The sequence below is a fragment of the Oenanthe melanoleuca genome, chromosome 10, assembly GCF_029582105.1.
Source record: "Oenanthe melanoleuca isolate GR-GAL-2019-014 chromosome 10, OMel1.0, whole genome shotgun sequence".
Classification (NCBI taxonomy): domain Eukaryota; kingdom Metazoa; phylum Chordata; class Aves; order Passeriformes; family Muscicapidae; genus Oenanthe; species Oenanthe melanoleuca.
In genome coordinates, this window is record NC_079344.1 from 10,984,640 (window position 1) to 11,003,804 (window position 19,165).

Genomic DNA, 19,165 nt, shown 5'->3' on the forward strand with positions numbered 1-19,165 from the left:
GCCACGCTGAGCAGTACAATTACCCAGACTCTTTCAGACTCCTAATGAAAATCAAAAATGATTGGCAAATGATTTAGGAAAAATATAACCTGTTCTTTTTCACTTCTTTGTCTGGGTGTGGAGACAGTACATTTGTCAGCATTATATCATGCATAATCATAAACTTGTGCTGTGTCTGGTGCCACTAACCTTGCCGTGCATCCAAAACCCAATTAGGATTACGTGCAATCAGCAAAGACAAAAGTCTTTATTCAGTCCCTAAGTGTTCTTCTACCAGGTTTGCAAGAGCTGTGGGCCCAGCCATTCACAGGGACTAATCACCCACTCACAGACAAATCTGTCAGCTCATTACATGGGTTACATGGGGAATTATTCTCTCCATGTACCCTACTGCTGATTTTCCCTTCAAGTGGAAGGCAAATTCTCTACAATCCCTATATAGAGAGACTGAGTTCTGTATATATAACAAATAATTTTGTGCTGTTGTACAAAAAATGTGCCATGGGCAATGGAGGAAAAAAAATTCTTAAGGCTTTAGTTTTTTTCTTCTTTTTTGTTATATTTTCCTTTTAAATCCAAGAAAATATACATAAATGAGATGTATTTTGGGATTATGCCAAGCCTCAGTAGTATTGATACAGAAGTATAGGTAAAACATTTCTGGTTGTCTTGGGAGCATTCTGGCTGTCTTAAAGGAGAAGGCCTTCAATTACTGATCCTGCCTTTTTGGAAGCTCTTTAAGGTTTAGATTCTGGGTGAGAAGTTATGAGAGCTCACATTTAATTCAGTTTATCATAGCTGTACACTCTCAAATGAAATCAGTGGAACTGACTGGAAAGAGAGGATATTTAATGAAGCACCTTGGGGCTTGAAATATCTGTTATTCAGTCTTCATGAAATAAGCCTCTCTTCAGAATTTTACATTCCCTTATTTCAACCAGTCAGGATCTCCAGCAAAGCCAGCCTGACCTTAAATGCCATCTGGACTGTACTTATGTATTCCAAACATTTCGAGAAGAGCTTCATACTTCTCATTCTTGGGCTATATGAGCAGATAATAAGCCAAATCTCTACCACAATAATTTGATCCCTCTTCAGGCTGTCCCTCTTTTAAGTACCTTTTCACGTGAATTCATAAATCTACCCAAGATTTTTCTTTCCCAAAGAATGTAACAAAAGATTTTTCCAAAAAATATATGAGAAATCCTGATGAGATTTCTCCTTTCAAGCAGTGGACTCACAAAAGGTCCCATTCATGCTCCACCAGTCACCACACTGAGTCAACAGCACATTCACTAAACTGTTACCTCAGTATCCTGATGGCAAGGTCTAGCCTTGGAATTAGGACCAAAGGCATGAACCAGTGACCATTTACACATCTGTGGGATGCTGAGCATCTCTGTATCAGCAGGCTGAGGGCACTTCAGTAGGGTCTGACTCCACATCTCCATCTCCAGCTGAAATTACCTTGCTTTGCCCTGCACTCCTCTGCCACTAAATCCATGCACGTAATTTTAAGTCCCAAAATGTTTGTGCTGAGAAAGACATGCCTGAAAAGCTGTAGGAGACCCTAAGGAAAGGTAAGGAGAGTTAAGAAGATATGAAAGTTCTTTTCCACCTTCTAATAAACAGCATATGAGCAGTAAGGAGGAAACATTACAAGGATAAGCTGCTCTCCCTTGCCCTTCCAGCAGCAGCTGTGACAGGCACTGCCTGTGCTGGTTTGCTTTCCACCACCCCTCACATCTATGAGGTGTCATTGAACAGGACTGCTCAGTGGCAGGAGGCTGCCCCACCCTCCTGTCCTATCCTGGGGGGAGAAGGGATGGGACAGAACCTCACAAAACCCCACAGGGCATTCATCTCCTGTCCTGTGGGCCCCCCCAGACAAGCAAGAAATGCACAGAAGGCAGTGTCTGTGAGCATGCTGTCCTTCAGAGGCTCTGCTGCTATCCTGTGCACTGCACACCTCCACTCCAGTTAGTTACAAATGGAGAGACAGAATTAGCCCCAGCATTGCATTTATTAAAAGGTCACCAAGGAAATGTGATTTTTTTTTTCCCTGTGAACAGAGATATCAGGAGCTAATGAAATCTGAACTCAGTCATGCTGCGTGCATTTTCTTTTTAGTCTTCCCTTAGAATTAGACTTTTTTCCCTTTCACAGGCTACTACAGGCTCCCATATGTGCTATGGCAGGAAAGATTTAACAGGAAGGCTGAGGTTATGCACCTCTGCCTTCTTCCCACCCTACTGCACTAGCAACTGTGACAGTGTCACCTGGCAGCAGAATGACACAGAGTTCATCCTAATTTTAGCTGCACCTTTCCTAGTATAGACCCACAGGGAACATCTATGTGCTTTCCACATACCCACACAAGACACATGCACTGATGTAGTAGAATCATAAAATCATTTAGGTTGGGGAAGACCTCCAAGATCAAGTTCAATCTCTGTGTTAGACTCAGGCAATGCTGATAACAATTACCTGTGTTTCATGTTCTGCCTATAAGCAGATATAAATGTACACTCACACACAACCTTGTGCACACCTTCTAAGCACAATCTCTCATTTGCACACAGCCAGAATAAGCAAATCCACAGAAAAATCATAACCATGTACATCCTGTCACTCACCCATGCTAAAACCCCCACAAACCTGCATGCTCTGTCCCCAAGCACACACCCTTCCTCACCCCCACCTCTAGGAATGCAAGAGGTCTGGGAATCAATAACCATTTACAGCCCTTCAATCCACCACTGTCAAGTTTGTTCTCCCTTGTTTGCAGTGACAGACAAGCAGAGTAAAGATGCAGGACATCAGTATGCAGAGGAGGGGAGGTGGGAACTGTGTCAGCATAAAAAGCAGGAAGACACTGCTGAATCCAGTCGAGGTTGTTCTTGCCTCCTGCAACCAACTGAGCAGAGCTGCCACTGTCCCAGAAATCTCCTGCTTTATTGCCAGGACATCAGTGCAGAACAGAACAGGACAATAACCACAGGCCATCTTCCAGAAATATCATAACTATACATAGGAAAATTCAGAAATAATCCCATTCACTTGTTTCCAAAGCCTAAGCAACGACCTTACCCACATAAAAATGTGCCACATGATCAACATCATACCTGAATGAATTGATGCCATACCCTTCAGAGGAGACAGCATGAAACTAAACACACTTCAGGCACAGCAGGCCACCTTTAGAACTGTCAGAATGCTTTGCTGTCCTTTTAAAGAGAATGAACATGCAAATGCAGTGCACCTGAAAGCAGTGAATACCTCTACCAATTGATTTCAAGCAATTTTGCAGCATCCAGAATAACCAAAAATCTGTCAGTATTCAGCCTGACATGAGCTCTAACCATGTACCTCTGTCACAGCCCACAGCCTCACCTGCAGAACATCCCAGAGCTACCCAAGCTCAGCCCACAGCATGGCCTCATTCTCAAAGCCCTGAGTTCACCACTGTATCTATATTCAGAGATCTCAATTCTGCATTACAAACAAATCCTATTATGCCAGGCCTGAATCTCTCCTGGGTAGACACTGGCATTAATATAAATATAATTATGGTTGCTTAATAAATGTACAATGTCTGCCGATGTATCTTGTTAAATTAACCACAAGAGTGAATTTTGCATTAGTCCTGACAAGGCCTATTTTCAAAGCTGACATTTAATACCAGGCCCCAATACAAATCATAATTCAGGGTACAAAAATCAATGGATTTGGTGAGAACTAAATGTGTAAAACCACAGAAACAGTTCTGGTGGCTTGTTGCAGGAACCCAGCCTGTGCAACACCTTTACCTGGAGCTGATCATCAGATGAGAAATTCAAGTAATTTCTGTGTGTGTGGAGGTTAGGAGGATTGTTCCTGACCCAGAAAAGTCTTGAGTGCTCTGACCCCTGGAAGTGCTTCCAATCACTGAACATCCTGGCTGGATCAGAAAGGCAACCTTTCTGTCGCTCTTTCCAAGCCAGCCTGAGCTCCACTTTCAGAACCCATTTATTTCATTCTCCCTCACTGGAAGAGACAGAAGGGCTGCTCTTAAAAAGGTCATTACAAAATTGGTGTCCAGCTGCCTACTGCACATTCACAGCTTTCATCTTTGGTGGAATTGTTCTGTCTGGCAGCACAGGTGACAGGGTTGGCTTCAGGTGCCAATTCACCTGGGCTTAGGAGAGCTGAAGGTTGTGGATGAGTCACCAAGGAGCCCAGGCTTGTTTGTTTGTGTTGTGTTCCAGGCTTGTCTCTCCTTCCCCATCAGTGCCAGCCAGTGAGGCATTCATGCTCTGGGCCATCATGACATGGTGATGCAGCCCTTCTCCCTAACTCACAACAGATCCAAGCCTATTCCTCCTCAAGGCTAGAAAAAAAAATATGAGAAAGGCAGTAAAAATAGATTTGAAAGTATAATATAAAGTTAAAAAAAGGGGGTTAAAGTAAACACCATCAGAAATGCTAGATTCGTCCTCCATTGTTTTCATGTAGACACAGAAATTCAAACCAAATAATCTCACTCAACTTTCAATTATCTTGCAAGATAAAATCGTTTTATCAATTTCTAGCTTCCCCCCAAACCACAACAGGTTTCTGCAGAATCTGCTGAGCAGTGTCTTTTAATCAAATTATTACCTAAAAAAAAAAGTACCTATGAGCAAATGCAAACAGCCCTCATGGATCCCATGGCAAAAGAAAATCTATATATCTGTTCTAAATTATATTTTATCAAATAAGTGATCTCCATCAGGACTAAGCTGCTGTAAACTGGACAAAACTGCTAGGCCTTTTTTAGCCCTGGTAGTACACAGCTAGACTTCTCTCCCAGAATCATTTACAGTATCTCCCTCAAACTCATTATAAAACATCTTTTTCATTACTGCTTTGTATGAATCTCTGATTCAATTTCATTGTGGAATTCAGTCATTACTTCGAGCACCCCCAAAGGAAACTTTCTCCTTTATTCATAAAGCTAGGAGGGGGTAGGAAACAGGAAGAAATTTGGTGAGAAATGTTTTGAGAAAGATGCTTTGTCTAAAACAAAACTTCTTTGTGAGACTATGACAGGGTACAGGTGACCTTTCTCAGGAAGAGCTGCTCAGCTCTTGGGTGATGGTTTTGATCAGACCCCACAAGAAAAATATCCTTGCAAGATGAGCTCCCTTCTTCCCTACAAGGGATGGGGGCTGTTCTATTTAGGTGAGTACCATTGCTCCTGGTTGTGCAATTAAGTCTCTTTCTGGCTCAAGGCACATCTCATTATTTACACAATATATTACAACTCTTACATGAGAAGCAGGTACAAGTTCAACAAAAGACCTTCTAGCAATCTAAATCCTTGCTTTGAAGCAGGCAGACTGGAATGAATTTTCTTCAGCCAAAAGCAGGTAGTGACCTGCTCTGTGATCAGCTGTTTTCAATTTTTGCAAGTTATTTTAAAAGGCTGTGTTTTCACCCTAGTGCCAAATGGGAACATTGGCTTGAAATACCAGAAGATTTCAAAGACAACACCTGCTTTCCCCAACTACACATCAATATTTTTATCCTCCATGGCAAAAGGTGCTGAGGAAGTGTTGACTGTGGTGATGGTGACGACAATAGAAAATGAGGCAAAGCATCTTCAGAGGCATAAATCCTAGCAGCAGCCTAGTAAGAATCTGGTCCCTTTAAACCAAATCCCTTGTACTAGGACTAAGTACACAGTCAATAGAGTAGAAAATTTCCCATTTCTGGGTCAGAAGCAACAAACTGAATAACTGTCATATAGATGCCAATCCATGGCAGATAGAAAAGGTCATGAAAAGAAACAGTTTGTTCCCTTTGCTCTTAGTCCAGTGACCTAATGAATCCCAGAGGAAGAAATAATAAGGGCAAAGAAAATCAGCATTTAGTATCATCATTACTGAAAACACCCAGACAAGAACCATAATCTTTGGAAAGATTAACATGGTAATGGGTGGAAAAAAGAAATGCCTCAAACAAATTAAAGGCACTACTTTAATAAAGGCATTTGTTTGAAAATCTTTTCCATGCAATAATTTCTATAGAAGTGTTCCAGAACTTATTTACTGGTGATGCTTTCAAATACTTTCTTACTGTTCTAAGGACTGACTGCCATGAATTTTTACTCTTTATCTTCTTATATCCATTTCCAACATTACAATGGCTCATGTCTATTTTCCCTACTTTCTTTGTTCAGGGACAATAAATCTATGCTATTATTCTTTACAAGATTATTTTCATGGGCCACATTTAGGGAAATGACCTCTACTGTTGTTTACTCATTACATTCAGAAATACTGTAAACAATTAGTGCTAACAAACAAGAAACTGAGACTGAAATAACAGAAATCTGTCTCACTGTAATCAATCATGTAGACTTTTCATCAGTATTATGAGCCACTGTCCTCTACACTAATTATTACTTTCTTTTTACTACTCAACCAGCATCATTTTTAACTGAACATGTCCTCAGTCCTTGATTAGAGAATTGTGCCTTTTTGGATATGCAACAAAATCCTTTTTAGAAAAGGACTCAATTTCTATTCATAATACTTTTATTTTTTTCCCCCTCTTGTGGTCTGCTTTAACTCTAATATTTCTTCAGCTCTGAAAATTCACCCTTATTAAGGAAAAAATATACAAGAAAACGTGTTAACAGGAACACTGTCCCCTGCCCACATTAAATGTAATTGGGTCATGATCACTGGTGTCTAGGTAACCACAAACTCCCACAACAGAGATGAATTCATCATTTCCTGTTACAAAGTAGTCCAAAATAGAACTGCAGTGGATACTACATCTTTTGTGTTACAAATTAGTTTTCTGTAATGTTTGCAATCTTTAATAGCATTTACTGCTGCCACACGAAATCTCAAGATCTCGCCCAAACTGAAACCCATGGCTGCACATTACTTTTCCTGCATGGAATACAAGTGCTTCTGAGGTAGTTTATCCCATTTTCTGGTTTAATTCAGCGTGCCAAGGAGGATCATCTCCTGGCCTTTGCCATCCTACCTGCAGGATGTAAACCTGAATTATCAGTAAATGAAGATGTAGCACACTGCCACTACCCCCTTCCCAGCCAGACGTGCTGCTGCCTTTTCTGTCCTCCCCAAGAAGGGAACAGACAGTGGCTGGAGGTGTTTAAACTCAAGAATTTCCAAAATTTTCCTAGCAGCTTCCAGTACAACCAGTTAAATTACACCTTATCAACAGAGATGATTTTTCAATTAGTCTTGCTCATTGTTCTTTAACAGTAGTGTGGAGACATTTGAGAAATCATTGCATCTGCAGTTTTTCCTGCACTGGTTCAGCCTATTTATGACAAGGTGTTTGAGTCTGAACTGCATTTGTTTTCGTAGGGCTTGCCCCCCTACCACTTCATGCAAGGTTAGTTCTCTTCCTCCAAAGTGCAAGGGACCCTCACCCCCATGACCTCCTGAGCACTGGAACATGGCTCACTTCTCCAAAAAAGGGCTTCTGCTTCACATCAGTTTATGCAAACAATAACCATCTTTCATTCCTCCCCTGACTTACACCTTTAAAAAAATCTCTGGTAAAATCACCAAGATTTTTGTCTTTCCTTTTCATCAAAAGCCCTGAAGAATCCTATCATATAAAACTCCTGTATTTCTCTGCTATCTGTTCCCAAAATGCATCATCCAAACGTGCCTTTGTATCCCATACTTCTGTCTAGACCGACAGTGCAGTGTCATGTGTGTTTACTCCTCTGTCCACTCTTGCTAAGTGAGGCTCATTTATGACAACTACTTGGTTGAAAATATCCCAGAGGTTGTTTGTTTTGCAGCAAAAGACATTCAGGAATATCCTTCTAATTCTCTATAGAGAAGAGCATCACACAGCAGCAGCATTGAATGTCTCTAAAATTCGCTTTCTTCTCTTGACTGTAAGTAAACAACTGTATTATTATTATTATTATTATTATTATTATTATTATTATTATTATTATTATTATTATTATTTCTTCTATCATCAGGTCTGAGCTTTCCCTGCTTATGACAAGTAAGCAAATTATTTCTGAATTGTCCCCAAATCTCCATCTCTGCATGTTGCATGCTGTGCCAAAATGTCTCTTTCTAGACCACATATCTTCACTTGTAGATCTCCCACCATCTGGCAGCACTTGTATTCCTTAGACAAAAATTAGAATATAACACATCCAAGGGAGATCACAGCAGATTTTTTGGGTTTTATTTCATCATCCATATGCAGTATGCAATGCAGGGTCTTACCTAAAGATAAGCCATAAAACTTCAAATTCCACCCCAAACTGTCCTCTAGGCTTATCAACTTCTGCCTCAGAGTTCATCTGACATAAGCATACCCCCACTTTACAAGTTGATCACACACAGAAGAACATATTTCTGCTCTGGTATTTGAAACTGAAGTGTTTACAATTTAGTTTGGCTTAATTTACTTTAGAAATGAGTTAAGCCAAATTTAATTACAGCCACCTTAATTCTGCTTCAGAGTGTTGACATGTAGCTTAATGTGGTTTAGCACAAGAATTTCCACTTGCACCTTTACTTAATACAGAGGCACTTTCATGCATGTTCTGATATAGACAAACTATTAAAGAATTAAGCATGTTTAATTAATTATCCAAAAAGATTGAAAGGTCGCTTAGGTTGCATTGTGTAAGTACCTTCAAGAGAACAAACTCTAAGTTACTAAAGGTCTCTCTAAACTAGCAGAGAAAAATAGCACAAATGCAGCCAAAACATCCGGCAGATGAATTCAAATGAGAATAAGGCAATAATATTTAACAGTTACTGACATCTAGAAAATACCAAGGGACCAGATGGATTTCCAATCCTGTGACATTCTCAAATCCAGCCTGGATATTTTTCTGTTTACACAAACACAAGTTAACAGGCTTTGTACAAAGCCACCTGGGTGAAGCCCAAAGGCTTAAGATGTACAACAGGTCAAAACAGAAGAACTAAGTCTCATCTAAGCATCAAAGCTTCACGAATTTGTTATTAAAATTCTGTTTTCAGTGTTTAATACTTTTCCCAGTGACTGCAGCCTTCCCTCTAGAGGACAGGCTGCACCTGGACGTGGCAGAGGAGAGCAGGAGCACAGAGCTCCCCTTGTTCTTGCTATGACTCTGGAATATTTGTCAAGTCTTCAGCCCACGCTTGAGACAGAATTACAGAAAGACAGAGAGGCTGTGGAGCTGTGCTGCACAGGACACTGTTACCATACCCAAGGAGCTGGAGAAGGAGCAGAATTCCCAGATGTGGACTGGTGAAATACCCTCCTTCTCTAGCTGGCAGACCTGGCTCTTACTCGAGGACAAGCCACCACCCAGCTCACTTTGCAGACACACACATATTATTTATGATGTCTAAAGTACCAAGCAAAAGCACATGTTCTGATTTTAGCAAAAAAATCCATCAGCACTTGGTCAGTAAGGAAGGAATTTAGTACTGTCAATGCAGAGAAATAATAATCAGATCTGTTATACTGGGCAACTGAAAATCATTTTTGTGATAGAAGAAAAACAGAGAAAAGGTAACAATTAGTAAAAGACTTCAGCACATAATAAAAATTAAATAAATCTGAAATATTAAAATGAAAAATAAATAAATCTGAATTGGAAACAAAACAAGGAAATGAACCAAACAGACAAGAGATGGGTAGAATCAGGATGTATCTGCAGATTTGGAGACTGAAGAGAATGAACAGTCCATCTAGTGTGATTTGAGGGGAGACCAGACCAGGGGGCCTGGATAACACAGTAGGTAAGAGAGGCATGAGGATGGCAGTGAGGGTGGATACAGAGCTGACAGACAAGCAAACTGGAAACTCTGCAGCTGTGGGAAGCACATTTCACAAGGATACAGAAACCAGCTAAAGGAAGATTAGATTTCAAAATATAGTTTAAGCTTAATAACAGATGGCATATACATATTATGGGCATCAATTGGTAGAATGCACTGCTGCAGGAAGCCCTGTCTGATAGAAGATTACAAAAGAGAATGAAAAAGTGACATCATTATTCACAGAGAATAGAGCTCATTATTCCAAGTTTTGAAAATGATAATCAGGGCTCATGTTGTAGTGTGTGAGGCATAGGAGAGAGAGGTCAGGCTGGTAGGATTATTTCCTTTCTGTGTCTTAGTGTAATTGAATCAGTTGCCTTACAGGCAGGTTTTGTTTCCTTCAGAGCCATGAGGAAAGTGTCTGCATGAGGCAGGATACCTGATTATATGGACCAGTGGTCTGATCCAGCATGGCAAGTGTTATGATCCTAAGAGGAAAGGAATTCATCTTTACAGAAAATCCTGTAATCAAAAACTTTGAATTTTAGATGCTTCTAGAAATCCATGCATAGTCAAAGGCAAACATGGCTCTTTTAGCCTGTGCTATTCCACCTACCCATTCTTATTTTCCATGCCTGAGGAGTTCATGATTAGACTAGGAGCTTCATCAAAGGGCAATTTTCAGCTGCCAAATAGATTTGTACAATAAATCCACACGGGGCCAGATTAACAAGCAAGAGAGACATCAGAAATCAAAAAGCTAGCTGCTGTAATTCCCCAGAAAACTTGAAAGGATGATGTGCAATGATATTTGTGCCTTTAAAGGGGCACCATTGAAATGCTGTGTTTAGTTTCCATTAGGATGTTGCTTTTCTATTCCTTATCCTCCCCAAGAGGTTTTGCTTCAGAAGACTGAGATCCCAAGGTCATGCCATTCTGGATTTCTTAGTGGACTTCAAAACAGTAACATTTATCCAGAAAAATCACATGCATGTGTGACTGCAGTTGGCTGATTTGTCAGCATAATATCTTAAGTAAAAAAAAATGAAAAACAATCTTTAAATATTGAGTTTGCTTTATTTTTATACTTTTCTGTTTGCTCTAATAATTTGTACAGTGAATGTAGTTAAGACTAACATCTGAAGTCCAAACAGGTCCTTAGCTATAAATGGAATAAATACAATTCAGAAGTTAGCCTAACCATAAATTGCTAGGCATTTTCAGCCTTCAGGCACTACAAAGGACTGTTTGACTTCTGAGCATGACAGCACTGCTTTTAATACTAGGAGAGCTTGTTCCTCCTTACAGCACATGGACAAACCTAGTCCCTCAATCACAAGGTGACAGCATTTGTTGTTTTTATGTCTCCACTTGAGTACACTGGTTGTGTTCATTTTCAAATGGGGACACAACAGCAGTCACTTGTCAACAGGGTGAAAACACAGAGGTGAGCCATTGATTCATGTCTTGTTCCCTCCCAAAATGCAATTTCTCCTGCATGCAACCCCAAGTGCAATAGCAAATAGCTTTTTTTGCTCAAGTGCCTGGGCTGCCCAGATTGGTAATGTCAAAACCTGGGATGCCTCCATCTAGTCCTGTTCTCTCAAATGCTGGAAGATGGATATGACAGGACACTTGCACTTCTGATTCCATGCAGTCCTGTTGCTCATCCACTTTGTAGAGAAACAGTTTGATAGTCCCTGTCAGTACTTATCAACTCCTTTCTGGAGTACAGCTTTGGAATATGGGAAGACTGGCCTGCAACCAAGTATTTGAGGGGGAAAATATCCCATAAACAAACTAGAAACATCAGCTGTTTACAATACACTGGGGGGAAAAAAGAAATCTAAAGGAAGATCAACATTCAAGACAAGCATTACTCAAGATGATGCCTGTTTTCCACTCCCCAGCCCCATGGAGCTTGCTGTGTCCCTAGGTTTAACAAAAAGCCAGCTACCAGCTAGGACACCATTAACACTGCTAACACCATGAGCAAGTGAAAGGAGATTTTCAGGATTTGTTGGGAAACGTTCTCCAAGGATGAGTCCCAAGCTGAAGGGGCAGACAGCAGAGCTAATACAAGTGTATGACAGTGGGAAAGGGTGGGCCAGAAAAGTGGTACATGGCAACTCTGCTTTTCTATTCTACATGCCAGTCATGTCCACTGAATCTCAACAGGGCTGGATACCTCCCAGCTTTGCAGAGCCATATCTACTATGATCTCACCTCTGTTGTCATATTTTATTGTGCTGTAATTTAACCAGATGGCATGGGACCTCTTCTCAAGGTCATAGCAAGTCAGGGATACAGCTAACTCAACATCTCAGGAGAAAGAATTATCAAAATAAGATGTGAAAAATTGATTTAGTATCTTAGTTCATGATCCAGTCAGCACCAGTGACCATCTTTTGTCATACATACAAAAAGAAATCTACAAGAAGGACAAACACCCAGCATCTCCTGTTTTGTTTGCTCAGAAACCCTTCTCTCTTCTTCCCCCACTTCCTAAATACCATTAGTCCCTACAAAGCTCTATGAAGTGAGGCCCACAAGCCTAAAAGATACAATTAGAATATCTCACAAAATGAATCACCAGTCAATTAGTGCAAGGGGTGGGTGGAAATAACAGAGGCAGGAAAAGAAAGCAAATAGGATGCAAACTTTTGGATAACAACTTAAGAAAAGGGAATAAACAGCATCCTTAATTTGAAACATCAGTCCTTAGATTAATATTAGACAATGTTTTTTTTTTCCTATACTTTTCTTGCTGTTACAGCTGCTTCCAATTTGAGCCACTTTGGACCAGAACTGGAAGCAGACTTATCAGAAAGAAAAATTATTCTTTCTTATTCTCAGCATCTGCTTTAGAATGAGATCTCTAGAGCACTGAGGGTCAGCTAAAAAACACATTTTAGAGATGATTTTTTTTTTTTAAAGAATGCTTTTGAGACTTACTCATACTCAGGAAAAGTATAAGCTCTGGGGCACAAAAGAAATCAGAAATGGCAAAGAGTCTGTAAGACCTGCAAAGATGATGTAATCATTTTCCAGAAATGTACACCAGAAAGCATAGAATATATCCCATTTCTTTATTTTTTCTGTCTACAATTACTTATCAAACATGCTTTTTAGAAAATATTGCTGAAATAATTTTCATTGCTGGCTTAATTCTGGCAACAAGCCAAATTAAAATTATTTGCAAGTTTCTGCACCAGACTTCTTATTATAATAACAATATACATCTTACTGGAGAATGGAAGCAGCATCATGTGACCTGCAAACTCCATCAGAACAACTCAATTTCTGACTATTAACTGTAATAAACTGCTTATGAATAAAACATACCTAAAAATTCCTCACAGAAATTTGGTAAGTAATCTTCAAAAGTAAGGAAGATAAAGAAAATATTTAATTGTTTACTGATAATTATGAAAACATAATGTTGCAATTCAGTGGTCAATCATACATGGGTAACAATTTGGCTCATCTGGGTGGAAAGAGATCAAACCAGAGCAGGCCTCTTCTGAAGGATGAGAAAGAGGGGAGGCTTTTATCTTGGAATATTGCTTTAGTTCAGCCACTCTTCCATGGCAAATCACTGATCCAGCACTCATTTAAACATGTCAGCCCATGCTGGTCAGGCTAAAGGGGATGGATAATATTAGATATTCTAATTAGACTAACTCTCACCACTTCTGTCCAGCAAAGATTTTTTTAATTACTATCAAGAGTACCCTGTGAAGTGTATGACCACACTGCTTGGTGCTGAGGTCTCCAGTTCCAGTGTCTCTGCAAAGGGATGGCTTTTTCCTCTAATCAAGTCCTATGAGAAAATTTGGGTTATTTAATTCCTCTGACTCGGAAGAATTAAAATGGACTTGAAAAAACCCCAATCTTATTTCTCAGCTCTGCCAAAAGATTTCTTCAAAGAGGGATCCATACCAGCACTAAAATCTCCTTCACAGGATATTGTCAAGATACCTGCAATAATTTTAAAACTCATTTGTTACTCCTTGTTGTTTATAACCCATTTGAAGGAAAAAGCTAAAATCTATTTCCATTAGTACTCCAACTCCTCCATCAGGCACCCCATGCCAAGGAAACTGCTTTTCCAACATAACATGTACACACAGAGCATGAAACTCGATTTTTTAGATTAGCTGTATTACCAAGACATATGGTTTGGAACTCAGCTGCACACCCTGGCACTAAAGGTATTAACTTGGAGGGTGATGGATGCAATAAAGAATGGAACAGCACAGAGGAATATGCTATAGAAGGGTCCTAATTAGCAGGCAAGGTAACAAGGAATCAGGAAGAATGGTGAAAGAGTGTGACATGACAGAACATTAATTCTTCTGGGGTCATGGCTGTACCTGTGCTCAGAACTCCCAGCACAGCCTTTGCATTCAGACTTTTCAAAACCAAAGATGAGAAGGGGGCTCTGCATCCCACAAAAGGGACACAGCAATTGAAATCAAGTTGAGCTGGAGGGGTAAAATCTACAATGAGGACCAATGCAGACAGTCATCACATGAGAAAGGAAATGATAAGGAGTTAATTATTTTATTATTGAGAGTTTCTGGTTTGACCACTGGGTTACAAACCAGCAGAATCGGGAGGCAAAATTCCCTGTGAAACTTTGTTACTTTGTTTTTAGCAACTTTCAAATGGAGATAGGGCTCCTCCAAGATTGATTTGGGCAATCCAGACAAGATGAAAAAGAGTTTGGATATTTTACCACCTTCTTTTCTTGTTCCTAGGTTGAACAAAACCTTAGATAAGATCAATAGTTTCTTTAGTTTTATGTTTCACTTCCTTAAGGGTAGTTGGCTTATTGCATTTCCATTGATCACACAGACAGGGAGATTCTCAGACAAACCATCTCTTTTCTCCTTTCATTTCCACCCTCCTCTCCAATGACTTTTAAAGGAAGCTGGGGTCACTATTGTTTCTCATTTGCATATCAATAGTACCCAATTCTTGCCTTATCTTTCAGTCACTAAAGTATTTTAAAATTTCAGTCCAAGAGAGGGGACACACATTTCAGGGGAAAAACTCTCACAGCTTTTCTATCAGGAAAACTGAGTTCTGGTTTACCTCAGCCCTTCCTCAGCCTGTGGTGAGATGAGGTACACTCACCAGCCTTGTGCAATTAATATTTTAACCTCTTGCAGCCTCTCTACAGCTTTCTTGTTCTTCCTAAATCCTCTGCACAATCCCCATCAGGTGCCTCTGTGCAGCTCCAAGTGCTGTACCTGTGCTCACAGCCAGCAAAGCAGCTGCTTCAATGAATTCCTGGCTTGAATTGAAAAGAAAAAAAGAAAAGCTTGAAAGCTGGAAAAAAACTAAAGACCAGGTCTGCTGCTAACAGGAGTCTGACCACTGATTCACTGAATGATGATGGACTTGGGAGCCTCTGCTGCATTTAACAAGATGTTTTAAATCCTAGCTGTTGTTTGTACTGTACTTCAAGCTGTAAAAGTAAAAAAAAAAATATAAGGGGTGTGCTTGTCTGGGGGAAATTCTGGATATATTTCAGGAAGATCACTCATATGCAATTTTTAAAACTCACTCATTTAACTGATCCACAGTTAAACAAATCTTCCAAACCAAATGTCAGAAAGCCCTAAGTGCAGGACATCTTCTGCCTGAGCATTAGTGTCATTCTACTTCAGGGTCCCAGAGTGAAGAACTCGTGTTGGAGCCACTAGAAGAACATGACCTCTTATGTGATTAATTTCCAGTTTACAAGAATGATTTAGGGCTCCAAGATACTGATGAAGCAGCTTTGGCTTGATAGATGGAAGCTGAGGATTAAATTGTATTTATGCAACAAAATCTTCAGTCTGTCAATTCCACACTCTTACTAATCCACTTGTAAAAGCAAGTAAATAGGGCCAACTCTAAAGACCACTGAAAAGAAGAAGAAATAGCTTATAAGCATCCATTTTATGGAAGAGATGTGTTTACTGTGTATTTGTATTATGTATGTACTTATGTATTATTATGTATTGTATTATGTATGTATTTATATGCAGTTCCAGTTTAATCAACATAAGAAATTATATTCTCTATTTTGATACTAACAAGTTGGGTACTTAGTGCATTTGGAAAAAAAAAAATAGTGGAAATAGTTTAAATCTGCCTGAATCATAGAAGCTGCCATAAGTGTTTGTATTGTCCTTGTGACTGAGAATTGGTGAAGGAATTCTTCACAATGGGAATATTCATGTATCTTCCATCTTTGGGATAAATCATAACCTTAAACAACAACAACAAAAAAATCTTAAAAAAACAGACAAAAATATGTGGCCTCATAAACATAACCCAGTGATCCAATTAAGATTCAGCTTTCCAAGGCATTCATAATGGAAATTTCAGAACTGCTTTACAGCTTTCAGACTTCCTTGAGATCCATGGGAACATTGGATTCTCCTACCAGTCACAAGCCCTCATATGTGAGCTTGCTCTTGTCCTCAGTAGCTGGTTGTGGTTCTGATCAGTGCCAATAAAGAAGACAAGAAGAAATACAAACATTTCTAGAAATAGAAAATAATTTCATATATTTTAAGAGATTTCTCTTCCTACTATTTTAAGCATCTAATGACACACTTGAAGCAAGTTTGGTTAAAGACCTCAGAGATGCTGATGGAGAACAAGTTATTAAATATCAATAAAATCGAATATGTCACTGGTTTTAGATCTTACTGTGGTTATCTAAGAAATCAGTGAAATCCTCCTCTGCAGAGACCATTTGGAGCTTTGTCATTGATTTCAGTCAAAGTAGATTCCCCCCCACTGTCTAAAAAGATTCAAACCCACTGTCTTGACCTGTGGTGCCTATTAAAAAGCCATTAGCACTTCTCAGGAGTAGAGAGTGTTAGATATAATTGCCCTGGGCATTACACTCTCTTGATTTTAACTGTCTGTCGTTTTTTAATTCTGCCTTTCCTGTCCTGGAATTATGTGTGTATAGTAGAGCATGGTTAGAACAGCAGCTGAACACTTCCTGCTACATTCTACAGAGAGGTAAAAGGATTAGTATAGAGCTTACAAAGATAATAATTTGAATGTCTTATTAATTAATTGTTATTTGCAATAATGGCTCTTTCCTTAAGGGTCTTTCAGGATCTTTAACTGCTTATTAATGTTGTGCAGATAAGGATTGCTCCCTAGTGGAAGAAATGAGGTGGAATGTAGAAGCCTTTCAAATGAAAGCAACAGGTTTGGAATAAGAAAAGGCAAAAAATTAATCATTCAAATGAAGGGGGAATTATGATCACTCAAATACAATCACTCAACTTTATCCCGTATTCTTAAAAATTGCCAAGAGATCTCCCAGTCTGATGCATTTGGTACAAGTACAGCCCTTCCCACCAACCTCATTTGATGTGGAATTTGGGTCTGTCTAGATCAGAGTCACAGGCACAGCTTGAATTCCTTGAAATCTGCCAGAAGTAGCCTTAGATTGCCAACCTCTGCCTGTCAGGAACAGGCAACTGCAAATGCAGGATTTCCAGTGGAGGCTCTTAAATTTAGCCATTTAGGAGAAAGCTCAGGCAGTGAGTCTGTACCAATGAGTGTTCCAGTTAATTACCTTAGAATTAGGCTCAAAAATATCCATATGACCTGCCAGGACTTTTATTACAAGACTGTGAAAGCCCTTGTAAGCATAAGTCCCTATATCATCCCCAAAACACTCTTCAGCACAGTGCTTTTGGCTGCAGACTGGAGTTTCCTTTTATTTCCCTGCTGATTGAAACCTCAGAGAGGGACTCTACTTTCTTGGCATGGAAGGTAAAAAAATGAGGGGTAAAAGAATGAGATTCCCCTAAAAAGAAATTCTGGCTACAAGGGTCTGGAGAGCGCACACAGTGCTGAGCAATGGTCACCTCCTCCATCCAAGCTCATGAGATGTGCACTGGGAGGGCAGCAGAGGGTTTTGGGGAAGATTTACTCACTCTGTAGAGCCCGTGGCTGCAGCTGCAGTAGGTGCTCTCCATGGTGTAGCTCCTGAGCACCCCCATTTCCCTCCACACCACCACACGGGCCGTGGACGCCCGCGACTTCTCCACCAGGAAGCTGCAGCTGTTCATGACAAATGCAGGCGCCACTTTGTCCAGGATTTTGGGAAGAGTCTGTGAGGAAATGAATTGCACAGATGTGTGTGTTGATATCATACACACACACACACAGACAGACCTGTGTTTTAATGTGTCCTCAACCAAATCTACCCATGGATACTGAGAGCTGGTGCATCATCTCCATCCCATGTGAAACCCTCAGATTCTAACATTTGTTCCATTCCAAAGACCAACATTTCTATAGACTTGACATACATCACTCAAAATCAAACATTTGTACACCCAATAGTTTGGGTGAAGTGCTGAAATCAGTTTTGTTCTCAAGTTGCTTCAACCAACCTACACCTTCCTGTTGTGCTGCCAAGAGCCACAGCTCAGTACCTGACATCCCTATTCTCCCCTCTGCAGTTCCATTACATCTCCTCCCACCATAAATCCAGGGTCTGACCAGGGATTGAGGCATGGGAGGAATTTTGTCTGAAGCTGGTACAGAGCAGAGAAAGAGGATCCATTTTCTCACAGAACATCACACATAAGGATGTGAAAATAAAGTTCAGCATTTAACTAACTTACATTGTGATACAAACCAAAATACTCTCTTCCAGGTCTAAACAATGTATTTTATACAGTTTGCTTAAAGAATCACAATAAAAATTTTTATTATAACTATTAAATATTTTATCTTAGCCCTGAGTGAATTTCTTACTCTCAAAATCATATTTCCCAACAAAGCCTATAAACAGTAAGCCTGAAGTAAAAAATATTCCATCAGTGAAGAGGCAACAATTATTTAGTCATTACAGAGGGCTAAATGGGTTACTTTTACACTCTATAAAAATAGAAAACAGCTACATAGGGCACACCTTATGCTAATGAATAGATGGGCTGTTATACACACACTCTTGTGGGTCATGTCTGTGTGTGTCTGAACTTCAGTGCTGCTACACCAACCACAACTTGTGCCAAAACATCATTTGATCCACCCAGAGGAGACCAAGCAAAATTAGAATACTCGTTATTTCTTTTATGACAGTTTTCTTTAACACCTGAACTGAATGGAATCCTACAGAAGGAGTTCCCACATATTGCTAGTGACATTTACCCTTGAATTTCACTCAGTTTGGGTAGTGAAAACTAACCACCTAATTTTACTTTCCGTCAGTTTCACCAACTAATTCTGAGGAATTGTAGTTCTGTTCTTTTGGGCTTTACCTCACATCACTGTATGGGAATATTTGATTTCAAAGTGATTGAACAATGTCCTTTCCTAAAACATGCTTGATA

At 39.8% G+C, this 19,165-nt stretch overlaps 1 protein-coding gene across 1 annotated transcript in view; it reads right to left on the reverse strand.

Annotated features, from left to right (window-relative positions):
- AGBL1 (AGBL carboxypeptidase 1) overlaps nt 1-19,165 on the reverse strand; it is a 261,953-nt gene that overhangs the window by 99,445 nt on the left and 143,343 nt on the right. Inside the window, exon 21 of the mRNA XM_056500274.1 lies at nt 17,759-17,935. Coding sequence (XP_056356249.1) covers nt 17,759-17,935 — 177 coding nt within the window. The remainder of the gene's footprint in view (nt 1-17,758; nt 17,936-19,165) is intronic.